We start from the raw sequence: 20242 nt of genomic DNA, 5'->3' as shown, positions 1-20242 counted from the left end.
GTATAGAAAAGGCAGGCGTGACTTTAAATCTTACCTTCTGCACGTTGGGCTTGATGCACCGAACAAAGAAAGGATTTGAAGAACTCAGCGTCGCCATTAAAGAATGAAGCGATTCCTAAAACACAGGTAGAAAGAAGACAGCGCTTCACAAGCTGACTTTTTGTACAAGCAACATACCCCGGCAAAAGCTCTTGCGGCTTCGCGTTGCAGACGATATCTAACTGCAACACCTAGTGGCATACACCAGAAATTACTGTACCGTGTAAGCTCTTGCTTGTGAACATACAGAATCGATGCCTGCATGTTCTTTTCTTCCACCGGCCCTTCTGATCAAAACTACCATCACTGTTTTACAGTGAACAAGATACACAGCTTGATATGAAGAAAACTGTTCATAAGGAAACACTAAATTGGAAAATTGCTGTTTCAGGGATCTTTTGAATGACTGATTAAGACTCAGGATCCACATTCCCAAACAGCTAAGCCTGAGCAAGTCAAAAGGAAGGATAAGGGGTCTAAGGTAAAACCGAAACACCCACAAAACCAGATTTTCTCTTTTCATTTCAACCACCTCATACCCACTCATTTTGCATTTTCCCTGCCATCAGCAGCATTTTGTGCACGGGGTGTTCCTCTCTCCTGTGCAATCTCAATCTTTCGTGCAAAAAGGACACCCTGATAATACATGTCAGTCAACAGAAGGGTAGAAAAGATATTAAAAATTTCTGAAAAAGAGTTAATTTAGAATACAGCAGCCATTGTTTTACCAATACTAGATTTTAAAATGGCCCCCTCCTGAAATTAACAAAAATTGAGTAAAGATCGATAGAGTGGTGAAGAAAACACATCTTACTGAAAGACAAAGCTAACAGCTTTAAGCAGGCAGTTTCAGAGTTATTTCATGTGATAGCAAATTGCATTTAACAATAAAAAGAGAGATTATAAGGTTCATCTAAAAAACCATAGAAGAAAACATGGGTTTTTTCCTAGTTTTGGAACTCTGAATGACCCAACACACATTAGACTATCAGTTGTCTGAACCTCAGCCTGGAGATAAAAATCACGAAAATCCCTCAGTCCTTTTATGATTATTACTTTAATTACACATCCACCCCTTTCCCCCCTGAGCCGTCATTCCATATCTTATTCCAACTTGCCTCATTCTGTATGATTAAATATAATAAACCATTTTAAACTGAAGTCTTGCATTTACTTTGTAGAGATACAAATGTCTGTATAGGAGGGGAGCCCAGGCTCTGAAGAGCCCCGAAAGCTAGCAATGATAATGTTTCGCCCCTCAAAGGTGGCACTGCGTGCCAGGCAGAGGAGAGACTACAGAGCAGGCTGCCAAGGAGAATTAAAATTCACTTTTTAAAGGAGCAACGCTGTGTGTCCTACCATATGTTTTGGAGTGAAACTGCCAATGGCAGTCTGTTACAAAAAATTCTTGCTTTAATGTGCAAACCAAGGGCTTTCTTGGTGATTAAACACGAAGTGATAAAGGCAACAGGCAGAGCTGTGGCTATGCACAGGAGCTGGTACAGAGCAAAGGGAGCAAATGGTGAAGTGGCTGGGAACATAAATGATAGTTTGTGGTTCGTTTGCCTTAGCCTATGGGCCAGGAGTCGGGTGCAGCAAACATTAAACAGCCAGAAGATACAAAGACAAATATTTTTGTGCAAAGACAAATATTGACAGCTTCAAAAAGTAAGGGCTTCATCTGTATTAAACCTGTGCGACCAGTACAACATCTACGGACAACTAAGCCAATTCTCTCAACACAGGCTCCTACTTACACACATCAGAAAAGTTGGTCAGTCTAAACAAAAATGATTTAACCTATTTTCACATTCATCTGTGGTACAGACAGCCAGATTCTGCAGAGTGCTGCACGCCTCTAAGTCACTGTCAGGTGACGAGCTAATCTGAAGTTTGCCCTGCTTTAAGCAATAGGCTGAAACAGATGGTATCCAACCTCAGCTATTCTGCGTGCACCCCCAGGCCCGCATTAGGCAGGCTGTCAAACGAAAAGAAGAGTTAACCAACCTATCACGAGAATAAAACTGTGAGGGCAAAGTTCTTATCTTCAGTTCAAATGAGAGGGACTAATCCCTGCAAGGCTTTAAAACGTGGAAAAAACACCCAACCTAATTCTTTGGGGACGGCACGATGTGAAGGTCAACCTCCTGTAAAGCATCCCAGCTGGTTAACGGCCAGTTACTGCAGCTTCAGGTAAGAGGCAACGATGTTTTGATTTCACGTTTTATCATGCTTTATGTTGTCCAGGGGCCCTGATGGAGAAGAGGAGGAACTCTACGCTATGTTCTACCTTGCAAAGTGCAAATGACTAAGTTGAAACAGTACCTTCTGCTATCCCCAGAGAGCTAGAAAATGGTACCATCCCACCACAAGAAGCGGGTATTGTCTGAGACGGGCGGTGTCAGCACAAAGCAGGCTGTCCAAGGAATATAACATTAATGTTTTTTAATAAAAGACACTGCGTGTGCCCCAGCATACACTCCTCGCTGTTCTGCCCAACACATAGCAATAGTCTATTGGGATAAAATCTGCCCTTAAGGGGTTGAAGTCTGCTCCTTTTTTTTAAAAAAAAAAAAAAAAAAAAAGTGAATGAACAGTGCAAATGTATATTAATTCAAACAAAACGAAAGACAACTAATCCAGACTTGTACTCATGCAATTTAGAAAAGGTTTTGTGCCAATCTTTCTCTTTTAAATAATTTGCAGATAGACTTTATGCAAGATTTCAATTTGGTGCCATTTTTGATGGGAGGGCTATAAAGCCTCATAAAAAGGTGTTTAATGAAAATGCTTTCCAAACTTAAAGTTAAAAAGCAAGGCAACACCTTAATGAGGTATTTATTCAGTACTTATTTTTTTTAGCATACAGACACTGCTGTAAGGCTTTGTGCGATTTTGCGGTTGGTTTTAGATTAGAAAGAAAAACCAGGACGAGAGGGAGCAACTTCGTAGATGAGCTTTAAAATAAGGACAAATAAGCAAGTGGAAAGCAAAAGGAGTTTTGTGTGGATGGTGTGATGAGAAAGTTAGTGTCTGCTCGAAGCTAGGTAGTATGGCCGATCAGTGGATCATTCACAGAAGAGACAGCAACGTTTTGATGCTGAAGTTTTGCCTGCTTTAATCTGCAACTGTTCTTTACTGGGCAGGGTTTATCTATCACTGATTAGCTACAGAGCAGAGATGACACATTAACCAACCTTGAACTGGAGACTGACAGTGGGTTTTCGGTGCTTGCTTCCACATTTAAGAGTGTCTTGATTGTTGCGACTTGAAACATGTTCAAACAGATCATAGATGAAATCAAGACTGGAATGGGAAAGAAAAAGAATATCTCTAAAGTTATCTCTTAACAGACTATGAGATTCACCACTATAGAATGCAAAGAAAGCACTGTCCCTTAGAAAGCAGCTCCTCCATCCAAAAAATGTTTATTCATTTTCTCCATAATCTCTAATAAGCAATAGATTTTGCCTTTGCAGAGTTTATGCAGAGGAGAGGGGGGAAAAAAAAACCCAAACCAAAACACAGCAAAGCAAAACAAAACAAGGAGGTTCTTTCTTCTCCACTCCTAACACATCATTAGGGAAACGAAGTGTGAAGTCCTAGAGTCATTACTGCATTTTACTCCACTCACTCAACCAAAACTCCAGCTGACTGTAATGGGAACTGCACCTGAACAAAGACTAAAAACTGAGACTTTCAGCTGGTTTGGGGCCATAACACAAAATAACCACCCACATGAGCCTGACTTTCAGATACCAGCTGTGTATGCTGTTTTCTACCCTATCAGGCAGGTGTCCTCCTCTCATCACTTCCACAGAAACCTTTTAACTTGAGCTCCAGACAGATGTTGGTGCAAGAGCAAGAGCAGGCCCAGCAGCTTTAGCTGATTTATTACTTTTACCTACATACTTCAATTGACAGATATTACGTCGGATACGTCGTGTAGCCAGAACAACCAACAGAGGGAGGGAATCGCTTATTAATGGTTTCCCCTGCACAGAAGGGCTTAAGGGATTTACAAACAAGCAACTCCCACAGCAAGGCAGGATGATGGGACGGGATGGGTGAGGGCAGCAGCTGAGACAGCAACACCTGGGCTCAGCTCCCTCCTCTTCTGTGCATCCTGGAGCCTCAACCATACACCTAAAAAAAGGGATGCTCCAGCTCACAGGGTACCACCACGGTAAGGATCCTGAGACCTTACACAGCAGAATGACAGGAGGCATGCAGGTACCAACAACATTCAAGCTCAGGCTTTCAGCAACGTGAACCTTTATAGAAATTCTCTCCTTTGAAGTAATTACTATATGGCAGCTTGCACTGTGGTAGGTCCCTGACGCTAAGCTTTCAGACAAATTAGCGAATGCCAAAAATCCAAGCAAATCAGGCTGCACCTGAAGCAAAAAAAAAAAAGCATGCACACACACTGCCTATGGAGGCACCCTGAAACAGTTAAAACCCATCACCAGCTTTCAGCTTTCTTATTCACCACCGAGTAGCAAGTGAGCTCTCTAGAAACCCCCGGGCTGAACAGGGATGAGGTACTGCACAGTGTGGGAAAACCCGACTTTGCGAGAACCTATTAGAGTCAGATCTGCTTACAGGCACTTCGGATATTTCTTCTATCCTCATTTCAACTCTGTCAAGGTCTGATGCTGCACAACATCTAACATATTCAAACCCTGGCAGAATTCAGTGATAAACCCTGGCAGAATTCGGTGATACAACATAAACACTGGCAGAATTAAGTGATACGACAGCCCTTAACATCATGTCCTAAAAAAAAAAAAAAAAAAAAAAAAAAAAATTGCAGAAACGTACCTGCTTTCACGTAACAAGTTCAGGAGATCGTCTCTGAAAGTATCCCTGTTCTTCTCCAAGATCCCCCTGACATCATACTGGACCTAGCAGGAAACAGAGCCGATTCAAACAACAAGCCAAGTAGTCAGGCACCTCTCACAAGAGCGGTACTGTAAAAAGCACTGAGGGAACAGAGTGCTTTAGTTAATTTTGAGCAGCCTCAGGGTAAAATTAAGCTAATGAAAACTCCGTTTGGAATAATGTCAGCAAATAAAGAAAAGAAAATTACCTCCCCAGCGTAGTGCTTCACTCCAAAGTTGTGAACGGCAACTCTTGGTTTTACATAAAAAGGATTGTTCTAATTGGAGGGGAAAGAAAAGAGAAAAATATTGGGGAGGGGGTAGCAGTCAGGGAGTGGAACGATACAAAGGGTCACATTATCTTCTCAACCCAGACCTAAACAATCCATTGTCTTCCACTGAACTCCCTGGAAGATCAGTGCTCCAAACGCAAACAACCAACTTATAACGATAATAGGATTTGTTAGTCTGGGCTGCTTCAACTGCAGTAATAACAGATTTATAGTATCTAAAAAGGCATTATACTAAACCTGAACCCATCTGGCAGAACCATCTATTAAAGGCACTTCGAAAAAGAAGGCTCGGTCTTAAATTGGCAGTTATGAAGATTGGTGGATACAGTCGTATCCCAGAAATCCTCAAAAATAATTCTAGGATCACAAACAAAGGTGACACTAATCTGGACAGAGGAAACAGCAACCTTTCAGTAAATGACATCAAGGTGAATACTTCATTAAATCGAGGGAAATTGAAGATCCAAGTAATCCAAGTTACTGCAGGTTTCCAGAGCTCTAACTAAGAGCAGAATTGGGGTTATTCATCAATACGGAGACCTTTAACTGGACAGTAACAAGGATATGTTCTTCCAGGTAACTGACTCAGTCTTAACAGCAAATGATATGGATTGCCATGGAAGTAGGATCATATCCAAAACAGCCTCTACAACTATGCACATATATATTTGAACCACAAACTTCTACAGAAGCAAAGAGACCCTCCACAATTTGCACAGAAAACGTGAGCAAAACATCACATACAGCATGCTGGATATTCAGCTTCTCCAGCAAGGTGGAGTCAGTAGCTTGAGGAAAATGGCTCTCTTCATTGATGAGCGCCAGCAGACCCAGTTTCTAGAACAGCAAGAAGAGGCAGAAGATGAATTAGTGCACAGATGGACACAGATGTTGTTCCCAGTTTGGAAAAAAAAAAAATAAAGCACAAAGTCCTTGAAGTTCTTGTGTGCAGAGAGGCACAAAACCACCCATACATGACTAACACCCCACTCTCATAGAGGACTGCAATCCTATTTTCCTGGCAACGCTCCTTTTGAAACAGACAGCATGTGACACATGGGCAAAATAAAGAAAAAAGAAGCTACTGGAAGAAGCAAGAGTTCTCCTGATGTTTTTAGGTGTGTGCAATGTCATTACCCCAGAATACATCCCCAGCCCCCAAGATCTACAACGATCAGGAGTCCCTTAAATCTGAGGAGTTTGTGTAAACAGCCTTTCAAAATCTTTTCTTCCATAAAATTATCTAATTCGTCGTTGAACCAATGCAAACTTTTAGCACCCACAGTGCCCAGGGGTGCAGCAAAAGATACTACACAGCTTGACTACTCGCTGCATGAAACACAACCTCCCTTTGCTTTGCATATACCTCTGTGTGATTTCCTTTGATGTTCCCTACTTCTCATAATGGATGAAGGGGTAAACAAACCAAGCTGCCCTGCAGTTAATTAATGAGTCCAGCACGCTTCAGGCTGATACAGCCTCTCGGAAGAACATGGTTCTCCAGGTGCACATTTTAATAAGCCACTTCCCACCGTCCCAGAGCAGCTCCTGACAAGCCACACCGTCCTGACTGCAGTCACGTCCCGGCAGCTGGATCCCCTGCCCACTGCCATCAGCTTCTGTGGTCGTCTAAACTCAGGCAGCCGCACTCCCTGCTGTGGAGATAAACTCAGGCAGCCCGCTTGTACTGCTGGCAGACGTGAACATGGATGAAACAATATAGAACTTCGGCTTTGTCATCCAGCCGGAGTTATAATGTCTCTGCAGTGAGCTCAGACCTCACCCGCCCCTCACCGCCAATGTTCCTACCAGTAACTCTGCAGAAACTTCATGCTCTTTCACATGTTCCTTTAGTACAAATCAGAACACAAACAAAACCACGGATGAAGCTAAAACTGGCAGGCAACAAATGAAGATTACCCGCATCCCAAAAGCCATTACGGGAGCAAGGCACTGTCATTCTTTCTGCCTCCTCTTTCTATTCTTTTTAATCATCTCCAAATAGTGCCTTTTTATATAATCAGACACTGTTAACAGATCCTAGAAGGAAAGATACATGTATTGAGCTTACAATATGATCTGGTCTATAACCATGCATGAAAATGACCTGATTAAAAGTTCACTGTTTAAACGTGCAAGATCCACCATTCTTTTCACTTGTTCTTTGTGTTGGCAAGTGTTTTAAAGACATATTACCTCAGAGCAAAAACTAGAAATAGGTACTGGTATCAAATTCTTTATTACCTTTTCAATAAGATCCAAGCACTCTCCATTGTCTGTCCAGTCAATATCCTCCCAAATGAGTCCTTCCCTAAGGAAAATAAGGAGGGCCTTTTTATTGACGACTACGATGACATTATTTTAAATATAGAAATAGGAGGAGCTGATGTATTTATCTTGCAAATGACAGAAAAATCAGCTTGCTTTTTAAAAATGCATAGCTCCAGACAGAGATTTTTTCGAAGGAAGATGAGGCGGCTGGGAACCCAGATTTCAAGTGAATACTGGTATTTTCAAAATTCTTTCAAATTTCATCTGTATCTCTTACCTGCTGTATTCCAGTTGCTCCAAGGAAAAGATGTGCTTGTTGAAATACTCCTGAAGCTTTTCATTTGCGTAGTTAATATTGAACTGCTCAAAACGGTTTACCTACAGAGACAAGAAATTTTTAAAAATGCATACACTCCAAGTATTTTACTTTGCAAACAAGGAACTGTTTTAAGTCATAATACGTTTAATAATCGAGTTCCAGCAAAGATGACAAAGATATGTAGAACAATGAAGCATATATATCAATCCATTTGAACAAACTTTTAAAACCTACCTCAAAGTTTTCAAATCCAAATATGTCCAAAATTCCAATGGACTTGAAGTCTTCCTTGCTCCTGATTCTACTGTTGATTTTCTTAATGACCCAAGCGAAACACTGAGAATAAAGTGCCATAGCCATAGAATCTCTGCTGTCTATTGCCTGCATTAAAGAAGGACAACACAGCGCATCAGCCACCCCTGTAACTGAGAACTTATCAGACTTTGCTGGTCGGTGTCCTTTGCACAGCATAAAGCAATGTATAATGCAAGCAGGTTTGTATTCCCATGTACCTTGACAGTAACTGTTTTAACAGTTACAGAGCGTCACGATTTAAGCTTTAACAGTGTAGGTTATAACAACTGTACACCTATGTGGCTTTAAAATTACATTTCAAGGCGAAAGCATTCAAAAAATAGGAAATTATAAAAAGGGTGCAGGAAGAGAAGAGAAGGACAGAAAATAACACCTTAACTTATCACTTTCCAGAGGTAAGCATAACGTTATGTATACCTATTTCTAATCTCCTTCTTGTAAATAATAAGATTACTTCTGCTGAAAGTTTTCAAAACCTGCAACCTGACACAAATATCTGTAATGAAAAATATCAGCTGTTGTGGACATACTCTACATGATTAGAATTTTAAATATTCTACATGATTAGAATTTGAAAAAAAGGTAAGCAATCGGGCTTAGTAAGAATAACAAGAGCCAGGCTACAAGCCTTAGCCAGAATGATAGGATGGGATCTATAGAATTTCTAAAAGTTCGATTATACCCTTCCCAAAAAAACTATGTAGTATTTTTTTCTAGCAACTCTGATGCATGAGCATGAGGCTGACAACATCAAGTTGTTCCCTGGACTTGAAGACCAAGCCAAATATTTAACAGACCCTGAAACCATGTCAAAACTGAGATGCCTTTACCTGTTGTATACTAAGAGGTGTTAGGATTTCTTCTCCCCTGAGTATCATTGACCTCTGTGTCAACGCTTCAGTTAGCTGCGTGGAGTCCAACCCCAGTAGTTCAGCAGATCTACCCAGAGCTGGCAAAAGAAAGAGACAAATACAAACATGTCCTTAAATGTATAAGGTTATGAAACTAATTTGTTGTATTATTATTATCATTATTATTATTATTATTACTACCACCACCATTTAAGATGCTTCTAAAATGATGGGGATTAGAGATAAAAACACAACTAGAAACTCTAGGATACGCTTTTGCTGCTCATGAAAAGGCACAGTATCATAAATATGCACAACTGAAGGAATTTAGCAGTAGAAATTCATCACAAGTCACAAATATTTATTTTCCTCTTAATGTTACATGTCAAGAATTCAAACAATCTGCTGCTTACACTAACATATTTTTCCAGACACAAACAGTAATTCAGTCTTTGTCCACATGAATGCATTTCAGCTTCCCTCAGGATGATGATGATAAAGAAAACCAATTAAATTTTTTTCTTACTTGCATATGATAATTTGCAAATTTGCTGTAATGTAGTATCTAAAGCAGTATGTAATGCTACTCTATTGCCATATTTGAACAAATGCTCGTCAGCCCGATCTTTAGACATACTAGCACATACTTTCAGATTCGTAATTGAGGTATTGAAAGCCCAAACAAAAGATACCTTCAGTGGAGATCTCAGTTAAGGAACGTACTTCAGCACTTACATTTTATCAACTTGAGAATATGTCAAAGAAAGAATTAGATAAAATGGAATTTCATTACTGTTAACGGAATAATTATGTGCCCAAGTCCTTCCCTAGTTAAGACCTACCATCCAGCAGCAGACTAATTTGCCTTACATGACAAATAACAAAAATAACACTTTAATCAACATTTACAGGTGCTAAAAAGCAGTAAGACCCCTTCACTCTTCGTCCTTGCTATGGTCAGATATACTAGCAATGAATATGGCTTTCACAGCCTCAAGAAACATTTACATTTGGATGCATGGCCTTCTCACCTGTTTTAAAGGACACCTGTGCCCCACCAGCAGTGATGAACTCAACGTTTCCTAGATGCAAAATGCCAGCCAGCAGCCTCAACACTTCTCGCACCTCCTCCTTGCTGAACTGCATCACTTCCATGGCAGTCTGGAATGAGATGTGAGCTTCTTCAATAACATGCACATGGAATCAAAAATGGGGACAAGGACACACCCACCAATGGTGTTGTCAGGCCTCAGAAAAGCAAGTCAGGACTGACAGAGGGCTGGCAGGAGTTAATTCCTTTGGTTTCGTCCCAAATCGAGCACACTGTAAGACACAGAATCGTCATAGAATGGTTCGGGTTGGAGGGGACCTAAAAGATCACCTAGTTCCAACGCCCCTGCCATGGGCAGGGACACCTCCCACTAGAGGGGACACCTTGGAACACGTAAGTATCACCCTGGTTCTAAGAAATCTGCTTTTGATGCTGTAAGGATGCTGTAATTTGCTTTCAAGTTCTTCATTAAAATTGTATAAATATTGGTACACCCTACTGAGTCATGCATCAGACACAATTTCACTAATTTGCATGAGTAACTGATAACGTGCTCTCTGTTTTTACCAAATTTTGCCAATTAGCCTAGCAATTAGGCACGGAGGAGGAAACAGCAACACGTAAGATTTGCTCATTTGTTTTCTCAGCCAAGGAGAATTCAGAGGAGCCCTTCTGCAGCATGTTCTGGGCAAACCATGAAGCCCAAACACACGTCTTACCAGTGTGGTCTGACACCTTACAGCAAAACCGAGCAAGAAAAAGAGATCTATATAAAATGTGTTGAATTTATGAATAACCAATGTGGCAATGATCAAGGCTCAACTAGGTAAATGAGGAGAGGAGCAAGTCTTTAAAGAAATACTAAAACAAGAGGAGGAACATACACTTTCCTCTGACATAGAAGAGGTAAGTAATTGTATGCCTTTCGAAATCACCAGAATTTCCCAAATTTGGGTCCAATATGAGCCTGCCTGAGACCAGATCAGTTTTATACCCTTATAGTTAGACTCACCATGTTACGGTCACTGCAGGTATCTGACAGATGGCATGTGACCCAATTTATCGTTCATAAATCAACAGTTAACGAATGGAAAAGCCTCAGACTCATTCCACAATTAAAAGCAGAAAGAGAAAAAGGCTGAAGGTTTATTTTGCATAGAAGACCTTTCACAACAGAGCTCTAAGAAAGGCGGCAACACTAGGAGCTCATGCCCACGCTCACTGTGCGGTTCCTCCCTGTCTCCTACAAAAAGGTTACCCGAGTAACATTTCCGGGACTTAAACCACAATTAAAATAGACAAAGGGGATGACTATAACGGGAAGAGACAGGCGAGGGTGAGTTGTGGGGTTTCTGTCCGCCTCCTGCTGCGGGAAGGCAGCCTCAGCCCCTGCCCCACACGCCTGCCCGCCGCACACAAGCATCACCTGCTCTGCCCATCCTGGTATGATTAGCACAAATTAAATGTCGTGCTAATCAACTGAAGCATGTGACTACAATACAGGTAAGTCATCAGTTTTTCCAACACCTCCTTCCGCCATGCTAGATGAAGGGGTTTTTTTACACGACAAAAAAATAACTGCGGCATCTGCTACACATTGATTTGTCGATTTGGCAAAGAGATTAACATAGCTAAGCAAAAATAGGTGGAGGGCATAAAACCAAATATTTTGCCCGATTTTTAAAATCCAACGCGTATCACCTCCATGATACAGTAAGCAATTAGCAATTATCCTAACAGTCAGTACAGACTAATTGCTGTAGCTAATTGGTGTGGGTATAAGATATAAAGCCATTCAAAGAAAGGCTCCATCAGGAGCCGGCTTTTAATCTGTGTTTCCATTTTCTTCAACTCTGTTGTGTAAGTTACTCCATACAGGTGGATTTCCTGGCTGCAACTTCGAGAGTCACAGAAGCCCAGGTGCTTCCCTCCCCACGTGCTGCACTGCGGGCTCGACCCAGTAGATGCCACATGATCCGGGCAAAGCTTTGGGATGGAGAAACAGTGGCAAGAGACATAGCGGTAGTATAGAACAATGCAGGGAAGGGCAAAGGCATGTAAATGCCTTCCTGTCTTCCCTTACTGATATTCTTTTCATTCCAAAATGTAATCATTTCACTAAACCATAGCACGCTGCGAAACGATAAGAGTAAAAATCCAATATTGGAGGGAAGGTTCAAGGCGTGCTCAAAATGAGAGTGAAGGGTTGTAAGAAAATGTAAGTCCTTATAAGATCAGTGCCCCAGTGAGAGGGCTGCACATGCAAGCAAGTAGAAGGCTTTGTCCCCTGCTCTGTCAATGGGCCCCAGGCACCTGAACCTCCGGCATTTTTAAAGCATAAAGAACTAAAGGGAAACAACTCACAATCACTTCCTTGAAAGAATCTTTGTCACTGATTGTCTTATCCGCTATACATCCAGACTGATTCAGGTAGTGGTAGTTCTCTGGTACAGATAAGTAAAAAGCATCTAATGAGGAGAGAAAAAAAAGGATGAGTGAAAAAAGAAATCCCAGAACAAAAGCACTCCACAAATTACTACGCCAGAGTTAAACAGTTCACAATTCATTTGCTCAGAAATTATCATGATGCACACAACAAAGTTTTACATTAAAATCAGAAATGGGGTTTTATTTTGCTGGTTTTTGCTTTATTTAGCTGCACATTGGAGTTAACTCTACCTTTTAGCATGCAAAGACGGCAGGCCCGAAGGGAGATGCCGAGACAGCCTCAGGCAATTTTGCACATATACAGATGTCATTTCTTTTGTTCAGTGGATTTATTCTTTATGAGAGAGGATTAGAGGAAGCAGAATTATTTCTCTTTGTTGCTGTGGAGTTATTTAGTACCAGCAAAAATATTCAGCTTGAGCAGAATGAGGCATGTTTGTCCCCAAGTAATTTTCCCAGGGCCACAGCAGAAGCTGGGAGAAAAATTACCGGCAGCTCAGTGACATTCTTCAACTAAGCAGGTCGTTTTTATCAAGTTGAGCTCAAATTCACACTCACTGAATCCCGGCTGAATAAATAACCTATTTCTCTCCTTGGGTTAGCGGGTTTCTGCAGTTAAACTCTCCACTGCTGTCACCATGGCTGACTGCTAGCAGAAAGCCACTACAGTTGTGTGACTTGCGCTTTTGCCACTCACCTTTCTCTCTCTCTTCTATCCCTGCCAGCAGAGCATAGAATATATGATAATTTCTTTCCCCGGGGTTTTGTCTTACTACACGATTCTGTCAAAGTAAAAAATAGTTTCCGTTTAAGCCATCATTTTTAAGGAGCCTTTTTTTATCCACAATTTCAAAGAAAATATTAAATCAAACAAAATTAACTGATCAAAATCAAACATCAACTTACTTTTTCCAATAAATCTACAGCCAGGAAGAAAAACTTCAGTCAAGGAATAAAGTAAAAAGCAATTAATGTGCAAGCTATTTATAATCTTCCTTCTTTCATTTGAGACAATAGGAAGAGCATCGTGGTCTTTTCTCGCGACATGCCTACTGCCGTAACAAGATGAATAAAGTAGCAATAATGCTACTGCAGAAGTTCCTCTGCTATTGCAGAACTTCTAATACCAATGTGTTCCCACACTTCCTTCCCCTCCATCCCATCAAAACAGGACTTGTCATGTTCTGGATTTTAAATGACGTCTGCTTTCCTTTGCTTTTTCTTTTCCCTAAAGCTTGGAAACAGCTTTAAGGATGAAATTTGTCCCACTGCAAAAGCAGCTTATGTTCAAAACACTAGGTAGCATCCCCTCAGTATATTCCTCATCCCCACGCCTCTGGTACTCCGGTGGAGTCTAATTTTGCCAAATGCAGGACAAATCCAAGGATCTGACCTGCTGAGGCTCCCACTGCAGAAATTCAGCACCTCTGCTCTTTCTTTTCCAGAAAAGTAAGAAGCTTATCTTCGGATATAATAAATAAGGGAAACAGTTAACAACTGAAGTTATCCCCGAGAACTCAGGCTGTTTTAGCTCACTACATAGGAGGAACACACACACAAACCACGCCAGCAGTAGCAATACAACATCCTGGTCCGCCAAGAGCATATAAACCCCACGCTGCCATAAATGCATGTGTGCATGTGCACAAACACATGCAGAATTCTGTGTTACTGCTTCCCTTTCCCATCTACACCAGCTCAGTTTAATTGCGTGTGTTTCAGGATGGGGTGACAGGACAGACAAGGGTTAGCCATCTCCCTCTCAGCCCTCCACAGAGGAGGTACGTGGGGGCTGCCCGCAAACAGCAGTAAAATCACCAAACGAGGATACAATCTATAATTCTTCCTCCCTGAATGTTCCCTTTCTGACAGATGTTCAGCTGAATAAACTTCCCAAAGCGACTTGAGTTGTTGTTGTAAACAGTCTTCGCATTGCCAAAAGCTTCCATAATTGGGCTGTTAAAATAAGGAAGAATGACAAGAGCGTTAACGTGTGACCAGCATGCCAACGGGTTCACATGGGAATGGTGCAAGAAACAGCAATCGGAAAAGCTCACTTCTGACACCCTCCTCAGCCACAGCTTACATCCTCAGCATTATCCTCAATTTATTAACAACGGGCATCTCAACGTTCTGTCAAAAGATGCAAGTACTCAAGCAGCAGGAAGATTAATCGTACTAAACTACTCTGCAGCTTAATCCATAACTGCTCAAAAGATGCTTGCAATTCTCATTGCAGTACTCAAATTATAGAAATAAGAAATCTCAGCACATGCAAATTGCTAGACAGATGTAGACAAAATAGTCCTCGTCCTAAGGCAATTAAAAAAAATAATTACATCAAGATACAGTAGGTAAAACAGAGATGAAGCACGATAAACAAAAGTAATGGCATCTCAAATTATCTTTGTTTTTAAATAGTTTAGAACCATATGTTATTTCATTTGAAGACTGAAAGGTGTTTTTTTTGTTTGCGCAGAGCGTGTCCGATTTATCTGATGCATTTCCTCATCTGTCTTATCAGTTCTGCTTAACCTCCCTTCCCTCAGCACGCTTTTACCGCTTGCACACTTTATCCTCACCGTGCTGTATCTTGCTCTACCTTATCCTCAGGCTATACAAACCAAACCAATGGTTTCTCCCTCCCATCACCCTTTCCCTCGCTCTGATTATTTAAATTCAGCCCCACCTCCCCCCCGCCCAAAATGAAAGCCACCACTAAAGCATCACGCATTTCAAAACTCAGCATCTTTTTGCTTCATGAAGATATACCACTGCGCTCACAACTCTGTAGAACAGCCAGGTATTTTTACTTAATGGAAAATTTCCCCCTTTCTAATATTCATTTTATTGTTCAGTAAGTGCACCCACACGTTTAATTACATTGCAAGCTTTTATTTCAATGACAAGGCTTATGTCTTCTGGAAAAAATACCTGCGTATTGAAAGACCTAGTACCTGCTCTCAAGAATAGCCTGCTCCACACAGGAGATCTTCTCCCTGCAGGACAGCTCCAGCGAATGTTGGCTCATTGCAGACAAGAACTTGAGAATCAGCTTAGTGCTTTCCGTCTTACCGGCACCACTTTCGCCACTGAAAGAAGAGGAGCAAAGTGTTTGCGCAGTTCCACCTGCCAGGGGAAAAGCCCTCTGTCTGACCAGCACTCCAAACTCTAAATAACTGGAGGTCGGGAAGACTGGGGTGATTAGAAACGATAACTCAAACGGCAGCAGAATACCCCTTTAAGCTCGCTGAATATGACATTCAACACAACATGCAAGCTACCTTTAGACTTCATACCACTGTTCAGACAGCACTTCAAGGCATTGATGGCGCAAGGATGTACACAATGTGCATGAGGCATGAAGAGCTCTCTGAATGCAGACAACTATCCAACAATTCTGACCAACACGAAAAAACAAAGTTAGAGCAAAGGCACGGCAATGGTTGGGTAGAAAGTCCAGAACATGAACTAAGATGGTAGAGTATGGGACTATGTTGCAGCAGTCTAGCTAAGGAGGGCGCTCTGCTGGGAGGAAGAGGTTCGAGACACCAATGCATATTATAACACACAAAGGCTACTAGTATAATTAATAATTATATTCGAAGTGAGCTACATAGTCTTTAAACAAACTTTTTATTTGCCCATCCAAATAGATCAGATTCCCATGAGTTCAAAATACACAGTTTTCACCTCTCATCATCATCAGAGATGTAAAACCTCTCATCTTCACCCACTGCAGAACAAAGCTATTTGATAATGCTAAACTGACATTTTAGAAACAAACTGTTAATAAGCAACCTTGTTGATACAAACAGAAGGCAATATACTCTGTTTCTCTTCAAAAACAATACTTTGTAAAGAGAAGGTATAACTTTGGCGCATTTCTGCAGTATAATTTCCCTTCAATTATATAGTCTTCTAATTAAAAACACACCTTGAGCCATTAAGAAACATAACTTGCGGTTAAGGTTTGTCTAGTTTGCTTACTTCTCATCTGAAGTCACAGCATTATATCCTAAACTTCAGCCTAATTCCTAGTTTTCCTAATTCCTAATTAAGCTGTGTCTAATTCCAGTTTGCTCCCAACGAAAGGAGGGACATTTTGGTCTTGTCCTACCCTTTTCATTGCAGCAAGCGGGAGACTTTGACGGAGCACAACTGGGCATGTGGAGCACGCTTAGTTTATTTGACAGTCTTTTGTTGTGCCATTGCTGAGTGGTGACCCCGGTGATTTTAGGTTACAGCAAAGTATAACGATGCTTTCCAGTAAAAAGCAAAGGAGAAAGGTACAGCCCAAGAAAGCAGCATGGCATTTTCCTGCAAATGAATGCCAACAAATACAAAAATGATCAGAGAAGAGGCATTCAGAAAACATAAAGAGACACGGAGTTTTGTGGCTGAGATCGCAGTGTTTCCCAAGAAGAATCAGAGTCTTTAAAATGTTTCATAAAGCTTCATACAAGATATGCTACCTGCTGATATGTTCCAACAAGTATGACTCATCCATCATACTTACACCCTCTCAAACAAATTCTGTAGTATTTTTAATCTAGTTTTAACCTTAACACCTGGCCTTTTTGGTATTTGTTCCCTTTCTCTTTGCAGGCCCTCACTCACACTCCTTTGCAACAAAGTGAATATTTAATAATCCCCATATTTAATATTCGCTCCTTGTACAAAACATTTCTGCTAGTAGTTTTGAAAGAGCTTCACAAACCCTTGCATTATCCTTATCTAGTGCAAAAAAATCATCAACGGATACATACTTCTTCCTGCCTAAATTCTCACCCTCTAAGCAGTGTACAGCTCGACAGCAAGAACGTAGCTGCCAAGGAGGACACCAGCTCTTTCACTGACACCGTCCTTCCTCTGTCCCCACCCTCTGTCCCATGCTCTGGAGCACCTGCAGTTCTATGGAAGCTGAAAATTAGCCCACCATAATCAAGAGCAATTCTACAACTAGAACAGGAGAGGCTCAGAACTGGGTCAGGCCAAAGATCTACCTGCCCCGTGTCCTATCTCTGGCAGTTGCCAAATGGAGATGCCTGGGGAAGACATGCAATACTTCCCTTCTGTGTTCTTCCAGCTTCCAGTTATTTGCTGTTCAGAGGGCTCCCGACCTAAACCTGGTTTCTGTGTGTCTTTTAACCCTCAAAGGATTTACCTTCCATGAGTTTTTAGCTGTACTCCCTTAAAAAAATGTGTTTCATTTTGGATCTGCCTCCTATTAGCTTCATTTGATGTCCCTTAGTTCTCGTATTGGAAGGAGAAACCAAGAACTCATCCCAGCACTCCCTCTCTCTGCTGTGTATGACTTCATGGATTGCCCCTGCAATTACAGTTGCTCATCTCCATTAGCCATTCCCACATACGAAGCCATGCTATACTTTCGATTGCTCCTTTCTGTTCTCCTTTGAACCACCTCCAGTTCCACAAAGCCCTCCTGGATATCAAGCAAGGGGGAAAAAAGCTCATACCAAATACTAAAGATATGAGCAAATGCCGGATTTACCCAAGGTTGTCTATTCACTTACTAGTAACCGTTCTATTCAGTTTTACAATTACTACTGAGCGTTGAGTGGATGGGTTCCTGGAGCCCTCTGGCACAACAGCAAGATCCCATCCCTGCATGCTATTGCTCAGCTCAGGACTCATAATTTTATGTGCATCAAGTTGGCTCTGCATTTTTCCTTTATAAAAAAACAGCTATTGTTAATGAGATGAAAATCAAGAACAAGCATGCTAAACTTTAAAGCTGTTTATTCAACCCTACAGTACGTACACTAATGGTAGGTTAAGTGGGGTCAATCTTTCAGACTCCTTAGAAAGCCTATGTCTACAAGAACTTGCCAAGGTCAGTAAAAGGGTGAATTTTTTAGTGCACAGTCAACCTTTCCAGCAACCTTTCCACCCCGTGAGTTTAAGTGCCCGGCTTGTTCCACATCACTACATTCAGTATTGTGAATATATTAAGTGTGACAGCAACCCACAAGGCCCCCACTTAGGGGATTTTTAAGACTTTCTCCATGACTTGTTCTATGCAGGGCACCTCGCTAAGGCACAGCAGCCTGGACTCGAGACTGCTGCAGTGGAAAAAGGGATCACCAAGAGAGACTCCTCATTCTGAAGGACATGGCGTGAGTGAGGCGGTATCAACACTACTCTAAATTACTTCTCAGATCCCTCTGCTGGCTTTAAAACCCCAAAGACAGACACACACAGACAAAATAGGCCTCTTCAGCAAATACAGATCGTCAAACAAATCTGTGAATTTTTGGTGTGTCAGTCTCGTAAGAACGTCTCCCCATCACAAGTCTGGGTCTCATCCAAAGAGTACTTTGGTTCATATTGATTTTCAGGCTGAACAACAACAAAAATGTTAGGCCACCAGGTGATAACGGAGAGAACAAACTGGTGTCACACTGTGATTTCCCACTCGTGGCACTGACCTGAATGTCATTGAGGGTGACTGTTGCTGCTCCTTCAACTGCTTTACACTTCTTTTCGAGTGCTTTAAAGGGGATCACCTGCTATTGTATCTGAGAGAAGGGCATGTGTTTGCTTGTGCACGGACCAGACCACCTCAAACAGAGCAGCAACAAAACAAAACCTCCTAAAGATATTTTCCTATTCTTACAACAAAGCAGTGGAGGTTTGAACTTGGTTCCAACTTGTGAACATCAGCTTATCATGGCGGTACTCAGTCCCGCCCCTATGTCAGGACAAGCTGTTTTGCTAGTCCTTGAGTAAGATGGACTCCCTTCTGCCAAGGCATCTAGCTGAAAAACCAGGATATGTTGGAGGTTTTTTTTTTTCCCCTGTTTGTTTGTCTTTTTTTTTTTTTTTTTTAACATGTCTGTTGTAACATCAAATTTTACTGTGGTGTTTTGTTTTGTTTTGTTTGTTTGTTTTTTTTTTTCCCTGTTTTAAATTGAACTGTACTCTGCAGTAAGGTTCAGATCAACATGAATCTGAGCATTCGTTGCTGTAGATGTTTTTGTCTACATGAAAACTCTAGTTCAATAGCCAGATAAACAATTTTTAGCCTGGGAGAGCGAGAATACCATTTCACAACTGTGTAAATATTCTAATACACAGGTTGTGCACAGCTTCTTCAATGTGCCATTCTGTTGACATTTTAGGCCGCTAAGTCATTTTTATGCAGCATTATCATGTATTAAAATAAGCCTGTGTAACACAGACTGATAAATAAGCATCTTTGGATGACTCCATTTAATATGATCTCCTCTGCATTTCCTTCCTTTTCATCTCTGGTCTGGGTGGTTATACTGAAAAAATGGTCTCACACTTATATTACATTTTGAGTCACTACTGATGACAGTTTTTAATTCGGGTTCTTGCCTTAACCCTCTCATCTTACCCCACCCAGACAAATATCCCAGGTATTTCAAAACAGTAGAAGCTTTTCCACAGGTTTTTGAACCCAGTGCCTTAAGAAAGTAGCTCCGCTACACAGCTGAGCTAATTCTGGATGCCAGCAGAGGGCACTTCAAGTCCAGAGGATCACAAGAAAGCGTTCAGTACCTTACCTCATGGGGCTGTCACAACTTGCTACTGAGTTTTTAGATCCCAAAGCCGGGAGCAGGTGAAACCACCTATCAGAATGTGAAGCCCCCACGAACAATTCATTCATTTTAACTGGACGTAACTGTTTATGGTGTTTTCATGATGCAACAAAAATTTCCTTTCTATTGTCTCTTAGATTAAATACAAGACCAGAATATTTGCCCGAACTCAGCCACTGCAGA

General features: G+C 41.3%; 1 protein-coding gene across 1 annotated transcript in view; it reads right to left on the bottom strand.

Moving 5' to 3' along the window:
* Positions 1-20242, bottom strand: part of MYO10 (myosin X) — a 171883-nt gene that overhangs the window by 57628 nt on the left and 94013 nt on the right. Inside the window, exons 5-19 of the mRNA XM_063326123.1 lie at positions 15428-15562; positions 14302-14426; positions 13377-13390; positions 13168-13252; positions 12387-12490; positions 10003-10132; positions 8951-9069; positions 8040-8186; positions 7764-7864; positions 7460-7526; positions 5960-6052; positions 5132-5200; positions 4864-4946; positions 3237-3345; positions 35-115 (exon numbers count right to left, since the gene is read on the bottom strand). Coding sequence (XP_063182193.1) covers positions 35-115; positions 3237-3345; positions 4864-4946; positions 5132-5200; positions 5960-6052; positions 7460-7526; positions 7764-7864; positions 8040-8186; positions 8951-9069; positions 10003-10132; positions 12387-12490; positions 13168-13252; positions 13377-13390; positions 14302-14426; positions 15428-15562 — 1462 coding nt within the window. The remainder of the gene's footprint in view (positions 1-34; positions 116-3236; positions 3346-4863; positions 4947-5131; positions 5201-5959; positions 6053-7459; positions 7527-7763; positions 7865-8039; positions 8187-8950; positions 9070-10002; positions 10133-12386; positions 12491-13167; positions 13253-13376; positions 13391-14301; positions 14427-15427; positions 15563-20242) is intronic.

This window comes from Chroicocephalus ridibundus, chromosome 2 (assembly GCF_963924245.1).
Source record: "Chroicocephalus ridibundus chromosome 2, bChrRid1.1, whole genome shotgun sequence".
Classification (NCBI taxonomy): domain Eukaryota; kingdom Metazoa; phylum Chordata; class Aves; order Charadriiformes; family Laridae; genus Chroicocephalus; species Chroicocephalus ridibundus.
Note: the sequence above shows the minus strand (reverse complement) of the source record. Positions and strands in the feature narration are given on the sequence as shown.